Consider the following 18742-nt stretch of genomic DNA (forward strand, 5'->3'; position numbering starts at 1 on the left):
TTGTTTTGACCTGTAGGGAGAAGGAGATAATAAAGATGATTATGTCCACTTTAATCAGCTGTGGGTAAGCCGGACTATGCCATAACGGCTTTACAAAAGTGTTTCTAATATTGGCTTTGTGCTGTCAATTGCTTTATGCAGCTTGGAAGAGCTGGCACCAGTGTTTGCAAGGGCTATAGTGACATCTCCCAAAATCATATCCGTCATTTGTTGGTGCCAGTAAACATTTTACGATCTGTATTTGAATGAACTGTTGGGTTTTCCAACTGCAGTCTTTTATCCCTCTTAGGAGTTTTTGGTATGTTCCAATATCAAAAAGATTTGTGTTATCAGGGCAGGCCATGATTATAGATGTATGTTAGAAAAGTTATTATAGGGTCAGTCCACCCAAAAAAAATTATATTTTGGGTAAAGCTGTATGGGCTTTTTTTTTTTTTATTTATCTTGAATACGCTAACAAGATATCTCTGCCCTAATTGCTAACCCTGTCCCTCCACCTGGGAGTTTTGTAGTTTTTGGCCACCTTTTTATGTTTCAACACTATGCACAGTGGATGTTGGGAAGTCAAAACTCTGAGTTCTCAACAATAGAATTACTGAGAGATATAAGAAATTTACCTCTAGCACCCTTCAACCACTGCAATTTCAGTTTTGGGTTGACTGACCATTTGTATAAATACATAATTGGCAAAATAATGCATGGGCATGGATTTTAAGATTATTTTTCGAAGTCCATCCTTTTGAACTATGCCCATAAAGAATCCCCCCTCTGCCAGTTAGTAATACTGCTTTGTTAACAAATCTTTAAAATCCTTTTTTGGTTACCTCTTAATTTTCATGCTTTGCTTCTGCCTCTGTCCGTAGGAACCTGTGTATGCTTCTGTTTACTCTCCTGCTATACCTGCTGCCTATAAATGCCAGTATTTCCTTCCTATAAACCAGGTGAGAAACAGTGTGCACCTTTAAACAACGGCACAGCTTTTTGTTTTTGTTTTTTTGGCAGTCAGACCCTGCATGTGGCCATCACATGTGGTATGACAAGAAAGAGGTTAGCCAACAGATGTCTATCGTAACCTTTGGATGCAGTCACTCTCTTGTATCGTAGGTTAGATGTAAAAACAATGTTTTATTGAATTCCTTATATTTTATGTTGCTGTAGTCTCTTAAAAAAAATAAATAAATACTTCCTCGTAGGAAATTCTACTAGTCCTCTTTAGTGGTTGTTTTTTGGTGTAAGCCGCTCTGTTGGTCTTGTGTTCTTTGACCCATGAATATTGTTTGATAAAATGCCACATTGACATTGACATTTTACATTCAACATTTTAATATTAAAAACTCTGGAAAAAGTGAAAGCCTCAACCCCTACATACATATTTTTAATGTTTGTGCATTAAAAGCTCAATATTTATGCGGGTTTGTAGAAAGTTCAGGCTACCACTTCAATTGAGCTTATATACAGTGTCATAGGGGTTTTAACTAGACTAAGTGTACACCGAGGGGCTATGCACATACTGGCTTTGCTTGTCTTGAAACTAAAACCTTTCGCTTCTGTGAGTTGTTTTTTTTTTTAAGGCTTTCCAATTCATACCTGTCATCGTTGCCACAAATCCCTAAATTGCTACATGTTCAACCTGTGCCTGTGTTCTGTATGGGCCCAAAAAAAACGTTTGGTGGTTTGTGTTCTAATCCAGTTTCAGTTAATGCCCTGATGAGGTTTTTTGGTGTGCTATGGCTTTTCTATACCTCTGTCCTCTTTTTCATTCCTTCCTTATTTTTCTGTATTTTCTTTCTTTACTTTCAAGGTCAGTAATGATAGCGTGAGGGAGTCCAGTCCACTGATGTTTGCTGAGCGGCATCCTTGGCGATGGAAGGTGAATTCAGATATGCATAGATTTGTTAGCACAATAATATATTCCTAAAACAGTCTCTTCAAGCCTCTGTAAGATATGTCATCTGCATACCAAAGTCGAGCTCTGAGAAGGTTGCCTCGTTGGATCACAATTACACAATAAAGTGTGCAGTGATTTGGGGCTACAGAGAACCTCTGCATCCAGGCATGTGTGATAACTGATTTGAACAAACACTGCATGGTATGATATGTGTGTTTGTGATGCAGTAAAGCAACTGTCCTAAAATTTGGTGCGGGGACAACATTTTTATAGAGTTTATTGATGCCAAACATCTGCTATCGCTGCACATGCTGGTGCTGTAGCATGTTCTTGACACTCAGAACTGAAGAAGCGGCTTGGAAAAGTTGTGAAAAGTCTTTAGTGTTAATAAACCTGAACGTAACTAACTACTAATAGATTTTGCAAAAAAGAGCTTATAACAGCCTTAAGACACAGGTACTGTTCGATGAGCTAGTAAGACCAATGGCAGGGGTCACTTAAGTAATACATAATCTCCAAGTCTGATAGTTGAACAATGAAAGGACACTGGTCGTGATGCCCTCCCATTCAGTCAGCAGACTTCGTATTTGATCAACGGATTCTGATCAGCTCATATTACTGCCTTTTCATTCCCTTCTGCTGTGTGGGTTTTTACCAGACTTTACTATAAAGACTGAAACCGATACACTAGCTATATTTCAAGCTGAACTCTGGGGGGGGGGGGGAGAGAGAAAACACTAGGATAAATGCTTATCTTAAGGGTACCCATAACAAGCACTTTTTCTTACATTATCCCTTGCACCTCTGGCAGCCAGCCTACTCCCTGATGCTCTGGCTTGTGGGAAGTTCCTTGACATCCTCACATACAGTGGACTATTGGCCCTGCACTGCACTTGGTGACATCACAGTGCCCGCGATCACTGCCATGCGGGGCAAAGAAGCTGAGGGACCCAGTCTTAGTGTAGAGGGAGCCTGTGTGCAGGATCAGGGTAAGTAAAAGTCCTTAGGCCTCATTTGCATGGGGTGATTCCATACATGCCCTATGCAGGGCTGTATTTTGCTGGCATGGGGATGTACAGGTGTTGCATGTATTCCCATGTCGCCATTTCATTGTTTATTGGGCGCGTGGCTGTGTGGACACAGCCTCTGTCCCAATGGGACATCCATGCAGGTCCTCAAACTCACCCAGTGTGCATTCGGGAACCTCCACCCACATGTCATATTGGAACACAGCGGCTGTTTCTGTGCAGCCATGTGTCTCAATAGACAACAGGTCACCAACACAGGGATGTACGCAACACCTTTGCATCCCTGTGTCGGCAAGACACAGCCCTGCGTCGGCAAGACATAGCCCTGCACGGGCATGCATGGGATTGCCCTGTGTGAAGGAGGCCTTATGGGTACCCTAGGCATGAATTTATTCTTTGCAGTGTTTGGGGAGCCGCACTGCAAGAGAAAGTGTATCTTTTCTCTGGAGTTTAGCTTTAAAACTTACAGCTTTGTATTTCCTTTCAGTTTCTCTCCTGATTACTTTGTTTTCACCAGGATAAATGAGGGAAAATCTCATTTATCCTGGTGAAAACAAAATATAGCAGATAACATTAAAGATATATATAAATATATAGCAATATATATATATATATATATATATATATATAAATATATAGCAGATAACATTAAAAACCCAGAAAGACCGTATACTACTCCTCCACTATTCAAAACAGGGAGGTGTACTTTATTGATCTTTTTTTTTTTTTTCCCTAATACATATTTGAAATGTAAATGATGACTGTTCATTATCTGGCTGGAGTTCCACTCCAACACTCTTGCTATAATGACCGTGAAAACATTAAGGTCAGAATTGGAAGATCGCACAGTCCTAGTATGTTCATTTAAGTGTAAGAATTTTTAGACAAAGTAGACTATAGTTTGGGTATAAATATGTATATTTGGAAAGATTTTAATTTGAGACTGTCCTCTGTGATCCTTTGTGAATCGGTTTCGTAAACCACGTTTACAACTTCCTTCTAAATTAGTTTAATGCTTCCCTGCTTATTGTTTACATACTGCCGGCCCTGTTCCAAGCCAACTGTGGGATGCCTCTGTCCTTAATTCACTTGAATCTAATCCAGTTTGAAGTGTGTTTGGCACAGGTAGTCCTGTCTTGTCAGTTGGAACAGATCCTGGACATCACAGATTAGGCCCCTTCCATCTGCCTTGTAGAGCCAGACTAAAGCAACATAGGTCAAACGCCATATGTCTAGACTGCCCTGGATTGGCTCCTCTCCATCTGTGCACGGCCATCTTCCTAACAACATCAGCTCGTTGGTGAAATGTTTGAGGTTACCCCTACTACTTGAGTACATTAAGAAACAATTTTAAAGACCCGCATTATGAACAAAAGACTGCTCTGTGTAATGACCAGGAAGTTCCCACCGATGAATCCAGTTTTGCTCGGACTGCTGACTGTAGAGCAATGACAACTTAAATAGCATCATGAAAGTTCACATTTAACTGTGACTTTCTGAAGAGTTGCCATATACTGCATAGCAATTTAAAATCCAATTTCAGCAGTCGTAGGGACATGAAAGAGTTGCAGTTATTTTTCTTAAAATTTTTGAGCTTTATCAGTGAAACAGGGCAAGCTGCAAATCCAGTGCCTATGGCAACCAGCCATCTTGTACTGGACTGGTTGCAATAAGGTTGCTTTTGATTGGTTACTGCACTTTGTAGTTTACTACTTGCATTATTTATTGAATTGTCTGTCTATTTGGACATTACATTTTTAAACTTTGAAAAAATGTATTTTACTGTGGTTACATCTGCAGTTCAAATTTTACAGTACAATGTAATAAAACATGTATGAATGTGTAATAGAGCAGTAGCTATATGGTGGCCTCCGGATATACAAGAAAATAATAGATAATACAGTGAGTAATAGTGTACAAAAGCCATTGTCAAAGGGCTACCGGTCCCTGTCCCAAATTTGTTGTCCAGGTAGTGTCAACGCATGGCAATGAACCTTTGCCAAAGAATTGTCTTAATGGTAGTTTTCGCTCTTGACTGAGGCATCCGTGCTAATCAGCCAGCTCCCCCATCCCCCCCCTTTTTTGTTTTTGTCAACCTAATTGAACAAGCTGAAGTTAGAAGCTGATTGGTTGTAATGCACAGCTGCACCAGATTTTGCACACTCCAGTTTTAGTAAATCGACCCATATATATAATATATAATTATATTTTTTTTTTTTTTTTTTTTACCGCCTTTGCGCCTTTTCAGAGTTCCTAAAACACAATGCACTTTCTTGCCCCTATGAGCCCCAATGATAAGTAATAATTTGTTGAGTTTATTTAATGCAGCACTTTGTACAAGCCATTAAGAAATTAGAATTCATTATTCTGCCTTCTCCAGGTTTTAGAGATCAAATCTCTGATTTACTGTACTTTGCATGTTCCTCTTTGTGTTATTATTAAACAGTCATGAATGTATCGTTATAACAAGTTTTATTGAGCATTAATGGAGTAACCCCTTCATGTTCCACTGACCAGCTGTGGTTCTGTTCATTTCCTTAACTGTTCTCTGGAGCATTAATACTCTACTCAGGGTCATTTATGATTCCAGATGTTCTAAGAAATAAGAAGTGTGAGACTGGCTGGGGTTGTTTCGGATGATATTGAAAGTTTTTACTTACTAGACTGACCTCCGTGCTGCACATTTTTTCCTCAGTTTTTAATGTTCCTGAAATGGACAGCATTTACATGCACGTGTAAATAGAACTCTGTGGGGTTTTCATTATTCGGCTGTGGTCTGCCTATCCAAGACTGAGGTTTCAGTATTGGGTAGATGACAGTAGGTTGAATCCTCTTCGATCTCGATGACCCCAGTAATTCCAAACTCTGCCTACTTGCCAGAGTCATTGAAAGTGAATTTCACTGTCCACACATAGGATTTGGTTTATTTTACCTAAAGCCGAATTGTAGGGAGATATAAATGACACACATTAAGGAAGTTCTGTATGTTTAATACATCATTAAATGTGTTTTTAAAATCAGTCACTGTATCTGAAACTGACCTGGTATCAGCCTACAACAGAGCTCAGAGAAGGAGAGAGCGATGCAGCACAAGCTGCAAATCAGATATCCTAAAAAGGAGCATGCTGATGGGCTTTAAAAACTGATTGGAAAGTTAAGATCAATACTCCACCTATAATTTTTCCACTGCAAAGCAAAAGGTGAACAAAACTATCGACTTGCTCCATGCACCACTTCTTTGCCTCTGGGTTTTGTATGTCAAATCTGCAATGTACTGTATATGAGCCCTTGTCAATGATTGTCTAAATTGTAACAGAAATATAAAATCGAGCTCTAGTTAATAAAAAAAAAAAATACATTTTCATAAGACAGATAAAAATAGACCAACATGGGTGCTGACTCTACTTCTCTTCCTATAATCATCCCACTGTGCATAGATTACAGGCACTGCAAATATACATTATTGAAGCTGCAGAAGGCCTTGTACACCAGATCTTGGATGCTTTCAGACAGTTTACTATAAAATTACACAGATGTTTTCTTTTTCTGAAGTAGAATACCAGGGATGCTTTCTTCCTGTTGTGGTTATCTCCCTATGTCAGTTGGATCCTTACAGTGTCTTTGACAGCATGGGAGCATCTGCATTTGTCTGCTTAAAATATGGTCGATCGCTTTATCAATCTACTGTACTAAAATATTAGACGGCCGCCTCCAAAAAAATGCTACTTGCTGGTGGAGTTTGACATTGATTGTTTTGGGTATTGGTGAAGAAATGCAGGGCTCATGTTCACAGGCATGACTGATGCAAGTGAAATGCTGTATGCTTTTGGGTGCTTCTGGGTTGCTTTGCCTTGGAGCTGCGCATAAAGTGATTTTTGAGCTCCTTCTAAGTTTTTTGCAGTCCCGTTGACTTGTATGGGATAGTAAAGCAGCTGAAATGCACTTTGTTTTGGGTTTTTTTAACAGGCTGGCCACATTTACAAGTTGTTCGTTTTTTTTTTTTTTTTTTTGTCCATGGACAGAGTTTTTCATTGGAAAGATTTCGAGCTTGTGAAATACAATGTTGGGTGTAAATTTCATGTTGTTGGGCCATAATCTATACCAATGTGCAAAAATGGGAAAGCAAGCAGGAGGATTTATCGCTGGATGAGACCTATCTCTCAGAAAAAACAGTTGTGCTAAAATATACAGTATAACTTTGAGCAACTTTCAGGACGTTGCTTTTTTTCTACAATCCAGGCCTTTTCAGTAGCAACGGCGCAATGATGATGCTTAAACCCAAATGACCAATCAAATTTCAGACAAACCTTACCAGCTGTTTTTAAAGGAAATCACAGATTAAATTATATTATGCCTACAGAACACCTTTATTTCCATAGATGGAAACGCCACTGACAAGTTTCAAAACATGTGGGCAGCGTGTCTGGTCTACAAAGAAACCACGCATTAGAATTCCTTTTTTCTCCTTTGTTCATCGATGAACACAGTGCTCCATAAATCATAACTACTGGGTTATATTGCCTCCTCCAGGAGTAGGACTAGGCAGAACAAAAAACACCTGGCTATGCCCATGGGCAGTCCTCAGATGGTATATAACCCCCTCTCTGCTCTAGGTAATCCGTTTTAATCTATCTAATCAGGAGTAACGACCTAGGCTCCCGGCTGGGATTTCTGGTCCTAGCAATTTTTTCTCTGTCTCCCCCCCCCCCCCCCCCCAGAAACCCAGGACCCACTGCATCAGCATAGGGTCTGACAGTGGGTCCAAGGATTTCATCCCGATACCTAATGGCAGTCAGGGTGCCATTGTCTAGCCTGTAGAGGTCTGTGCGTCCCTCCATGGATATGCCTCCCCAGACCATCATTGACCAACCACCAAACCGGTCATGCTGACTGATGTTACAGGCAGCATAACGTTCTCCACAGCTTCTCCAGACCCATTCACGTCTGTCACATATGCTCAGAGTGAACCTGCTCTCATCTGTGAAAAGCACAAGGCTCCAGTGGTAGACCTGCCATTTTTTGTGTTCATTGGCAAATGCCAATTATGCTGCACAGCACCGGGCAGTGAGCACAGGGCCCACTAGAGGACGTCAGGCCACCCTCCTGAAGTCTGTTGCTGATTGATCAGAAACATTCACACCAGTGGCCTGCTGGAGGTCATTTTGTAGGGCTCTGGCAGTGCTCATCCTGTTCCTCCTTGTGCAAAGGAGCAGATACTGGTGGTACTGATGGGTTAAGGACCTTCTATGGCCCTTTTCAGCTCTCCTAGAGAACTTCCTGTCTCCTGAAATCTCCTGTGTCTGTGCTGGGAGACATAGCAAACCTGGCAATGGCACATATTGATGTGCCATCCTGGAGAAGTTTGACTGCCGGTGCAACCTCTATAGGGTCCAGGTATCTCCTCATGCTACCAGTAGTAACACTGACCCTAGCCAAATCGACTGCCTTACCCGCCCCCCCCGGGAGACCCGGGCATCCTACCTCCACCGCCTCCGCCGAAGAGACCACCTGGTGTAGCATGAAGATGTGTCCCCGAGAAAGCTGGTATCCCTGCCGCAAGTGCTCATGCGCCGGTCTCCATGTAAAAAAAATAAAAATATGGAAGTGATGTCATGACATCACTTCCGGGTAGGGATGCACCGAATAATCGGCGGCCGAACATTATTCGGCCGAAAATAGGGAAAATGGCACTTTCGGTGTTCGGCCGAATAAATCAAAAGGCCGAATAATTTAAGCCGAACAATGTCTCTCACCTCATTGCGGCTCGCGGTCCTCTATTATGTCCTCTGCAGTAACCCTCTGATATGTATGCATTCTCTGTAGCTTCCGCCCTGACCGCGGCTCGCGGCTCCCTTCCCGCTGGTGTCCTGTCCGGCCGCGTAGGGGGGTGTGACGTTGCGCGCGTCCCGCCCCCTGCTCCTGACTGGCGGCTCCTTCACACTTGGTCCACGCCCCGCCCCCCCTGTTCGTGGCATTTGGCTCTGGCTGCAGTTATAGAGGTATGTGATGTGCAGCTGAGCACATTTGGGAGAGAAGAATACAGTTGCTGGCAGCTGCACAAGCATTAGTGTGCAGACTGCCATATGTTGTTGCCACAGTGCCCTATAAAGTGCCCCTTGACATAAAATGTGGCCATCAGCGTGCCCCTTATTTTATGCTAAGGGACATGCTGATGAGCATATTTTATGTTAAGGGGCACTCTGATGGGCATATTTCATTTTAAGGGGCACGCTAATGGGCATATTTTATGTTAAGAGCAATGCTGATTTAAATGTTTTGTTTTGCCCATCAGAGTGCCCCCTAACATAAAATGTGCCCATCAGCGTGCCCCCTGACATAAAATGTGCCCATCAGCGTGCCCCCTGACATAAAATGTGCCCATCAGAGTGCCCCCTAACATAAAATGTGCCCATCAGAGTGCCCCCTAACATAAAATGAGCCCATCATCGTGCCCCTTATTTTATGCTAAGGGACATGCTGATGAGCATATTTTATGTTAAGGGACACTCTGATGAGCATATTTTATGTTAAGGGGCACTCTGATGGGCATATTTTATGTTAAGGGGCACGCTAATGGGCATATTTTATGTTAAAAAATGCGAAACACTGCGTTCGGTATTCGGCCTTCGGCCAAGAATTTCATTTCGGTGCATCCCTACTTCCGGGTACTCGGCGCCGAATTAAAAAAACTGACAGCATTCAAAACAGCCAAACTTGGCATTTCAAAAAAGCTTTTCAGTGCCGAGGGGGGGTTTGGGGTCTTTTAGACCCCCCAGATCCCCCCACAAGGAGTACCTTTAGAAAAGAGAAAAAAAAAACTTTTTTTTACATGTCCGAAAATATCGGGCGATACCGATATCCGATGACCAAAATATCGGAATCGGCATTCAAAAAACGATATCGGTCGATCACTAATATATATGTATGTATGTGCAGGGCTGCTGTTAGAAATCATAGGGCCCCGTACAGCCCTCTGGATGGGGCCTCGCGCCCTCGACCCAACCCCACCCCAAAAGCGAGGGGGGGGGGCATATGGTGCAACAGCTGTGGAAGTGATCGGGGCGGCTTAAGAGCTGCTTGTATCACTTTCACATGAATCCTGACAGTTTCCTTTACAAATATACAGTACACACACTCCTAGCTGCTGACACTTTTACAACCATCAGGCTTTTTTCTGGCAAAAGGCTGCTGCCAGGAGGAGGAGTGTTTCAAACCACTTCTGGACTGGAAGATTTTCCCCCTAATGACCAGGTTATTTTTTGCGATTCGGCACTGCGTTACTTTAAAATAAAATTGTGCGGTCGTGCAACGCTGTACCCAAAAAAAATGGATGTCCTTTTTTTCCTCATAAATAGCTTTCTTTTGGTGGCATTTGGTCATCTGTGGGATTTTTTTTTTTTTTTTTTTTTTTGCGCTATAAACAAAGAGTGACGATTGTGTAAAAAAAAAAAAAAAAAAAACAATATTTTTCACTTTCTGCTATAAAACATTCCCAAATGTAAAAATCTATTATTTTTTTTTCATCATTTTAGGCAAATTTGTATTCTGCTACATATTTTTGGTTTAAAAAAATCCCAATAAGCGTGTTTTGATTGGTTTATCACGTCTACAAACTAGGGACAAAATGTATGTCATTTTTATTTATTTATTTTTACTAGTAAAGGCAACGATCTGCGATTTTATTTATTTATTTTTTTTAACAGAAAAGTTTTTATTTATCTGCAAAACAAGGGACATACAGAACAAGGTACATCCAACCAAAACCAAACTTTGGGGTTATCAGGTCAAAGGCATGTTAAACAGTGCTTAGCAAGTCACAAAAAAGTAAAAGGACTCTAGTACAACAAGTAGTACAATTCCACGTGTCACAGTGCTGAAAAGGGAAAAGAGGGAGGGGGGGTGGTGTCACTCAAAAATTACAGAATATACAGTGCATGGAAAGCAAAATAAAAGGGCAAATGAGTAGAAGGGGGGGGGGGGAGAAGGGCCAGTCAGGGACAGGCATGGAGCTGTCACCGGCAAATGGGGCCTAACGAGCCAACTAGGGCCCCCATATCTTTAATACCTCAACTTACTGTGTGCTGCCCAGTGCCGCTGCACTACCCTCTGCCACTGCCAGGATTCGTTTCACCGTTCTCTCCTGTCAGCTACCTCGCCTCAGTTCTGAGAGGGCGAAGCAGGTAAAGCACTATACAGATCACTCTGCCAAGCACCAGGGAAGGAGAACAACAGCAGGAACTCCAGAGCATGCGGCTGGGCACAGGATTGTGTACCTCCACCCGAAAATGAAAAAATAGTCCCAATTCATCTCCCACCTCCTGAGCCCCTCTGCTAATCTAATGGAGCCCAGAAAAATATATTTATACACCCCTATGCAAGTAGGAGTGAGAGTGTAATTTATTGAGCCCTATTTTTTTTGTTTGGAAGAAATGCACACTAAAGCTGCCTGGGCCCCCCTGATCAGCTGATAGAGCCTGGGCCTGGTACAACAGGGCTGGTTGTACTGCCTCATCAGCGGCCCTGTGTGTATATATGTGTGTGTGTGTGTATGTGTATATATATATATATATATATATGTGTGTGTATACAGTCAGGTCCATAAATATTGGGACATTGACACAATTCTAATCTTTTTGGCTCTATACAGCACCACAATGGATTTGAAATTGAAAACAAGATGTGCTTTAACTGCAGAATTTTAGCTTTAATTTGAGGGTATTTACATCCAGATCAGATTAATGGTGTAGGGATTACAACAGTTTGTATATGTGCCTCCCACTTTTTAAGGGAGCAAAAATAATGGGACAGTTTAACAATCATAAATCAAACTTTCACTTTTTAATACTTGGTTGCAAATCCTTTGCAGTCAATTACAGCCTGAAGTCTGGAATGCATAGACATCACCAGACGCTGGGTTTCATCCCTGGTGATCTCTGCCAGGCCTCTACTGCAACTGTCTTCAGTTCCTGCTTGTTCTTGGGGCATTTTCCCTTCAGTTTTGTCTTCAGCAAGTGAAATGCATGCTCAATCGGATTCAGGTCAGGTGATTGACTTGGCCATTGCATAACATTCCACTTCTTTCCCTTAAAAATCTCTTTGGTTGCTTTCGCAGTATGCTTCGGGTCATTGTCCATCTGCACTGTGAAGCGCCGTCCAATGAGTTCTGAAGCATTTGGCTAAATATGAGCAGATATTGCCCGAAACACTTCAGAATTCATCCTGCTGATTTTGTCAGAAGTCACATCAATAAATACAAGAGAACCTGTTCCGTTGGCAGCCATACATGCCCACGCTATGACACTATCACCACCATGCTTCACTGATGAGGTGGTATGCTTTGGATCATGAGCAGTTCCTTTCCTTCTCCATACTCTTCTCTTCCCATCACTCTGGTACAAGTTGATCTTGGTCTCATCTGTCCATAGGATGATGTTCCAGAACTGCGAAGGCTTTTTTAGATGTTTGGCAAACTCTAATCTGGCCTTCCTGTTTTTGAGGCTCACCAATGGTTTACATCTTGTGGTGAACCCTCTGTATTCACTCTGGTGTAGTCTTCTCTTGATTGTTGACATTGACACACATACACCTACCTCCTGGAGAGTGTTCTTGATCTGGCCAACTGTTGTGAAGGGTGTTTTCTTCACCAGGGAAAGAATTTTTTCGGTCATCCACCACAGTTGTTTTCTGTGGTCTTCTGGGTCTTTTGTTGTTGCTGAGCTCACCGGTGTGTTTTCTTTTTAAGGATGTTCCAAACAGTTGATTTGGCCACACCTAATGTTTTTTGCCATCTCTGATGGGTTTGTTTTGTTTTTTCAGCCTAATGATGGCTTGCTTCACTGATGGTGACAGCTCTTTGGATCTCATATTGAGAGTTGACAGCAGCAGATTCCAAATGCAAATAGCACACTTGAAATTAACTCTGGACCTTTTATCTGCTCCTTGTAAATGGGATAATGAGGGACTAACACACACCTGACCATGGAACAGCTGAGCAGCCAATTGTCCCATTACTTTTGGCCCCTTAAAAAGTGGGAGGCACATATACAAACTGTAATTCCTACACCTTTCACCTGATTTGGATGTAAATTCCCTCAAATTAAAGCTGAAAGTCTGTAGTTAACGCACATCTTGTTTGTTTCATTTCAAATCAATTGTGGGGGTGTATAGAGCCAAAAAGATTAGAATTGTGTCGATGTCCCAATATTTATGGACCTGACTGTATATAAATACTGTTTTTTACTTGTAAGCAACAAGTGTCAGAAAAAGGGTTAGTCTCTTAACCACTTTACGACCGGCGCACGACGATCTACGTCGGCACTCAGCCCCGGCCAGGCAAACTGACGTAGGCCTACGTCAGCACAATTTGCCGGCCCTGTGCGCGCTCCCGCGCGTCCCCGCCGCCGATGATGACTCGATTGGGTTCAGAACCGATCAGTCATCAGGTCCAGGCCAATCATTTTTGGTCTGGACCTGTTGATCGGTCCTGCCCAATCAGATCATCCTCTAAGCCTGTGAAATGTAAACACAGGCTTAGAGGAGATGTGCCCTCCCCCCACAACGGTCTTTTTGGATCCAGCGTGAGAGGAGAGCACATCTTACTGTGAGTACTGCACCAAGCACACCCACACACAGTTAGATAGGCACATTTCACCCCCGATCGCCCCCCCAATTAACCCCTACAGCACCTGACACAACACACACTATATACAGCATATAGCATATACCTATATACCTGTATAAGTGTGATTTGTGAACAGGTGTAGCCCTTGCGACCCCCCCTTTTCCACTCAAATTACCCACCACCCCCCCCTAATAAAGATTTAACCCACTGATCCCCCCTGAACCCCCCCTGATCAACCCCTACACCCTCTGTCACATCAGCACTAATACAAACGCAATATACAGTGTTATTGTATTTTTGTATTAGTGTCATTGTGATCAGAATTAGCGCAGGCGACTAAGTTTCTGTCCCAAGAAGGTTTAGGGTCCCCGCCACCCGCCCAATAAAGATTTAAGCCCCTGACCCCCCCCTGATCACCCCTACACCCCCTGCCATAACACACACCGTATACAGTATATAGCATTTTGCTATATACCCGTATAAGTGTGATTTGTGGTCAGGTCTAGCGCTTGCGACCCCCCTTTTTCCACTTGAATTACCCGCCACCCCCCCCTAATAAAGATTTAAGCCCCTGATCCCACCTGATCCCCCCCTGATCACCGCTAGTTAACCCCTACACCCTCTGTCACATCAGCACTAATACAAACGTAATATACTGTGTTTTTGTATTTTTGTATTAGTGTCATTGTGATCAGAATTAGCGCAGGCGACGAAGTTTGTGTCCCAAGGAGGTTTAGGGTCCCCGCCACCCGCCCAATAAAGATTTAATCCCCTGATCCCCTCCTGATCACCCCTACACCCCCTGCCACAACGCACACTGTATACAGTATATAGCATTTTCTATATACCCGTATAAGTGTGACTTGTGACCAGGTTTAGCGCTTGCCACCGTTCCTTTTATCCTTAGGATACCCGCCAGTCCCTTCCAATAAAGATTTAAACCCCTGATCCCCCCCTGATCACATCCCGTTAACCCCTACACCCTCTGTCACATTAGCACTAATACACACATAATATACTGTTTTTACTGTATTTTGTATTGGTGTCATTGTGACTTGAGGTTGCGCTAGCTAGCTAGTTTCTTTCCCAAAGGAGGTTTAGGGTCCCCGCCACCCCCCCCAGATCCCCAGCGCATAGTTTAGAAGTAACCCCTTGATTGCCACACACGCACGCACCTACACTTCCATTTCTAGTATAGTGTTTGAACAGATCAATATCTGATCTGATCAGAACTATACTAGCGCCCCCATAGTTTAGGGTTCCCAAAACGCGGTGTTTGCACGATCAGTACTGATTCCGGCCAGCACCTGCGTTTAACCCTTTCACCCAGGCAAGTGTAGTAATCAATAGATTACTGTCACTTGCAAAAAAACACAAGACACAAAACCGCTGTGTTAGCAGAGTCAGGCCTGATCCCTGCTAGCATTAGCAGTTTTTTTTGTAGCGCTTGAAATAATCTTCGACAACCAGGTGCTTTTATTACCTGTGAGTCGCATCACTGTACGAGTAAATTTAGTTACCAAAATGACCAAACGTTCGTACAGGGATGAAGAGCTTGTCAGTTATATGCTGACCGAGTCATCTGATAGCGAAGGGGAAGCTACAATGACCGAATTAGTGTCAGTATATGAACCTGATGACGGCAGCGGCTCCCTGACAGATAGCTCCGACGACAGATGGGTCCCTGTTAGACCCAGGCGTACCCGACCCCATTCTGAAGTTGTTGTGATGCAGGAATCGCAGGGTGCTCGTATGGAGCAGAGTGTGGGTACTAGTGCCGCTCATCCTTCTGGCGACCTGGCAAGCGCCAGCGGCCTAGTACAACCTGGACCTAGTACAACCAGCACTGCAGTAAGACCTGGTGACGTGGCGAGTCCCCTAAGTGCAGTTGAAGCTGGTGCGGTGGCTAGCACAAGTAGTGGCCCGCAGCCACCGCGTATTCGAAGACAGGCCCGTAGAGCCCATAGTGCCCTCCCTGATGCGCTGGCATTTCCTAATTGGCAACCCACTGATACTACAGCGCCAGTACTTCCCCCATTCACCGCCCAACCTGGAATCCACGTGGAGACAGCTGGTTTTACGCCCCTGAACTTTTTTGAGCTGTTCTTCACGGAAGATCTTTACAGATCTATTGTGGATCAATCAAATTTATATGCACAACAGTTCATCGCCGCCAACCCAAATTCACACCTTGCCAGACAATTCGGCTGGAAACCTATAACGGTTTCCGAATTTAAGATCTTTCTGGGCCTTTCCCTCCACATGGGCATAACTAAACAGAGTGAATTGCGGCTATATTGGTCCACTAGCCCAGTTCACCATATGCGCATGTACTCTGCCTCTATGTCCAGGACGAGATACGAGCAAATTCTGCGATTTATGCATTTCAGCGACAATGAACTCTGTCGTCCTCGGGGAGACCCTGCATACGATCGGCTCCACAAAATTCGGCCCCTCATAGACCACTTCAATCAGCGGTTTGCAGCCTTGTTTACCCCCGAACAAGTTGTCTGCGTTGACGAGTCCCTGATTAAATTTACTGGCCGCCTTGCTATGAAACAGTACCTCCCCAGCAAGCGTGCCAAGTACGGGGTCAAACTGTATAAATTGTGTGACAGGGCCACAGGCTATACAGTAGTTTCCGGGTCTATGAGGGAAAAGATAGCTGTGTGGAGCCCCCCAACTGCCCAGACTACATAGGGAGCAGCGGTAAGATCGTTTGGGACTTGGTGTCACCCTTATCCGGAAAGGGGTACCATTTGTACGTGGACAACTTTTATACAAGCGTGCCACTATTTAGTCACCTTCTCGATTTATAAATTGGCGCATGTGGCACCGTGCGACCTAATCGCCGGGGCTTCCCCCAACGGCTTGTAGATTCCCGTCTTAGTCGGGGGGCGAGAGCCTGCTTGAAAACGGACAAATTACTTGCGGTGAAGTGGAAGGATACACGGGATGTTTATGTTCTGTCCTCCCTTCACCCAGACACGACGATCCAAATTCCCTACGGCAACTGGCGTTATGGAGAAACCCCTCTGTGTCCACGAATATAACCTTAACATGGGAGGGGTGGACCTTAACGACCAGCTTTTGGCGCCGTATTTAGTTGCCCGTAAAGCCAGACGCTGGTACAAAAAAGTGTCTGTTTACCTATACCAATTGGCTATGCTGAACGCCTTTGTCCTATACAGGGCGTCAGGACGAACTGGATCTTTCCGGGAATTCCAGGAAGAGATCATCCTTGCCTACCTGTACCCAGGAGGCATGCCTGCCCAACTTCCCCTTCCAGATGCAGTGAGCCGGCTGCATGAGAGGCATTTTTCACATGTCCTCCCGAGTACCCCTACCCAAAGATGGCCCCAAAGAAGATGTCGTGTCTGTAGCAAGCGCGGATTTAGGCGTGACACCCGTTATTATTGTCCCAAATGTCCTGACCAACCTGGTCTCTGCATCGGGGAATGTTTCGAGCGCTACCATACACTAGTGGATTATTAGCGTAGGGTACAGCACGACACAGTGTAGGGCACATAAACACAGGGTCTCGAAGGATGTTGGATGTCCATCGACATTTTGAGAGACCCAAGCTGGAAGAGAAGATCGCAGATGATCGCAGTCCCTCCCAAATCAAGAAGTAAAGGAACAGTTAGAAAGAAAAATAAAAGGATCCAAAAACTGTTGTGGTGTCAGTAATTTTATATGTCCTTCTACTCCTTCCTACTATACTTTTTTTCAATGTCCTTTGTTTGTTTTTTCATTCTTTTGTGACCTGTTTCTCTTGCAGGTCCCTCGTCGGCTACCACGCATTGATTTTATATATTCTGACACAAACAGCGTTTGCGCTCAGCATATATGGATACCTTTGCTGATAGCAGCTGTGGTGATTTTCTGATTTCAGCACTGCAGTTAAAATCCTATTTTGGTATACGTGGATAGTGTCGTGTATACCCATCATTAAATTCAGTGGGTGGTTGTTTGGGTGGTTAATGATGAGTAATACTACGCATTATTCCTGTGCTGATTTCTGATAGGTTCTCTTTTTTTCCGCTCAGCCCACAGGCTGCATGAAAAAAAAAAAACCTATATGCCAAACAAGGACCAGCAATGTACTGGTACGTTGCTGGACTTTGAGTGGTTATACCAGGATGATGCCTGCAGATTTAGGCATCATCTTGGTATCGTTTTTTACAGCCAGCGGTCGGCTTACATGTAAAAGCAATTCTAGCAGGTAATTGGCCGCTAGACTGCTTTTACATGCAGTGGGAGGGGCCTCCCCCCCCCCCCCCCACCGCCGCCTTCCGCAGCCTTCCATGGTTTTTCTCTGGCTCTCCTGTCCCACCGGTTAACCCGAGAGTGCAGCCGGTGGTTCAATTATCTAACCATAGAGCTAATTGGAGATGAGAATGGCTCCAATCATCTCTATGGCCTAAGATGCCGGAGGCTACGAGCATTTTTTGACTTCTGTTTCGCCAGAAATAAACAGGGCCATTGGGAAATTGGGAAAGTATTTTATCACACCAATTTTGGTGTGGTCAGATGCGTTAAGGTCAGAGGAGAGATCTAGAGTCTAAAAGACCCCAATTTTTTTTAAAAAGAGTACCTGTCACTACAGATTGCTATCATAGGGGATTTTTAAATTCACTATGATAACAATAAAAATGATTTAAAAAAAAAAAAAATTAAAGGAAAGGTGTCAAAATAACATAAAAAAGCAAAAGAAAAAAGAAAAAAAAAAAAAAATTGAGCCCCCCCCCTTACCCCCGGTGCTTGCGCGCAATGGCGCACGCAAGCGGTGGTCTAGTGTCATATGTAAACCACAATTGCAGCATGCATGTGAGGTATCGCCGCGATCGCCAGATCGAGTGCAGTAATTCTTGCAGTAGACCTCCTCTGTAAGTCTAAAGTGGTAACCTGTAGAGACTTTTAAAGGTTTTCAAAAATGTACATACGTTTTTGTCGCTGCGCAGGCATGCGCAATTTTTAAAGCATGTCATGTTAGGTGTCTATGAACTCGGCATAAGATCATCTTTTAAATTTTACCAAAAAAATTGGAATTGTATAGTGTATTTGTGCAATAAATTAAAAAAAATGTATTTTTTTCGCAAAAATTGCGTTTGGAAAATCTGTGCGCAAATACCGTGTGACAAAAAAATTTGCAACATCCACCATTTTATTCTATAGGGCCTCTGCTTTAAAAAAAATATATAA

General features: G+C 43.5%; 1 protein-coding gene across 2 annotated transcripts in view; it reads left to right on the forward strand.

Annotated features, from left to right (window-relative positions):
- The window catches only part of SVIL (supervillin), a 314402-nt gene that overhangs the window by 199843 nt on the left and 95817 nt on the right, over nt 1-18742 (forward strand). Inside the window, exons 18-20 of one of the 2 annotated variants that reach the window (XM_082259451.1) lie at nt 17-64; nt 864-941; nt 1802-1870. In XM_082259451.1, the coding sequence (XP_082115577.1) occupies nt 17-64; nt 864-941; nt 1802-1870 (195 nt within the window). The remainder of the gene's footprint in view (nt 1-16; nt 65-863; nt 942-1801; nt 1871-18742) is intronic. The other variant, XM_082259450.1, reaches the window with a different exon arrangement.

The sequence above is a fragment of the Pelophylax lessonae genome (genome assembly GCF_965119305.1).
Source record: "Pelophylax lessonae genome assembly, chromosome: 5".
In the NCBI taxonomy this organism is placed as follows: Eukaryota; Metazoa; Chordata; class Amphibia; order Anura; family Ranidae; genus Pelophylax; species Pelophylax lessonae.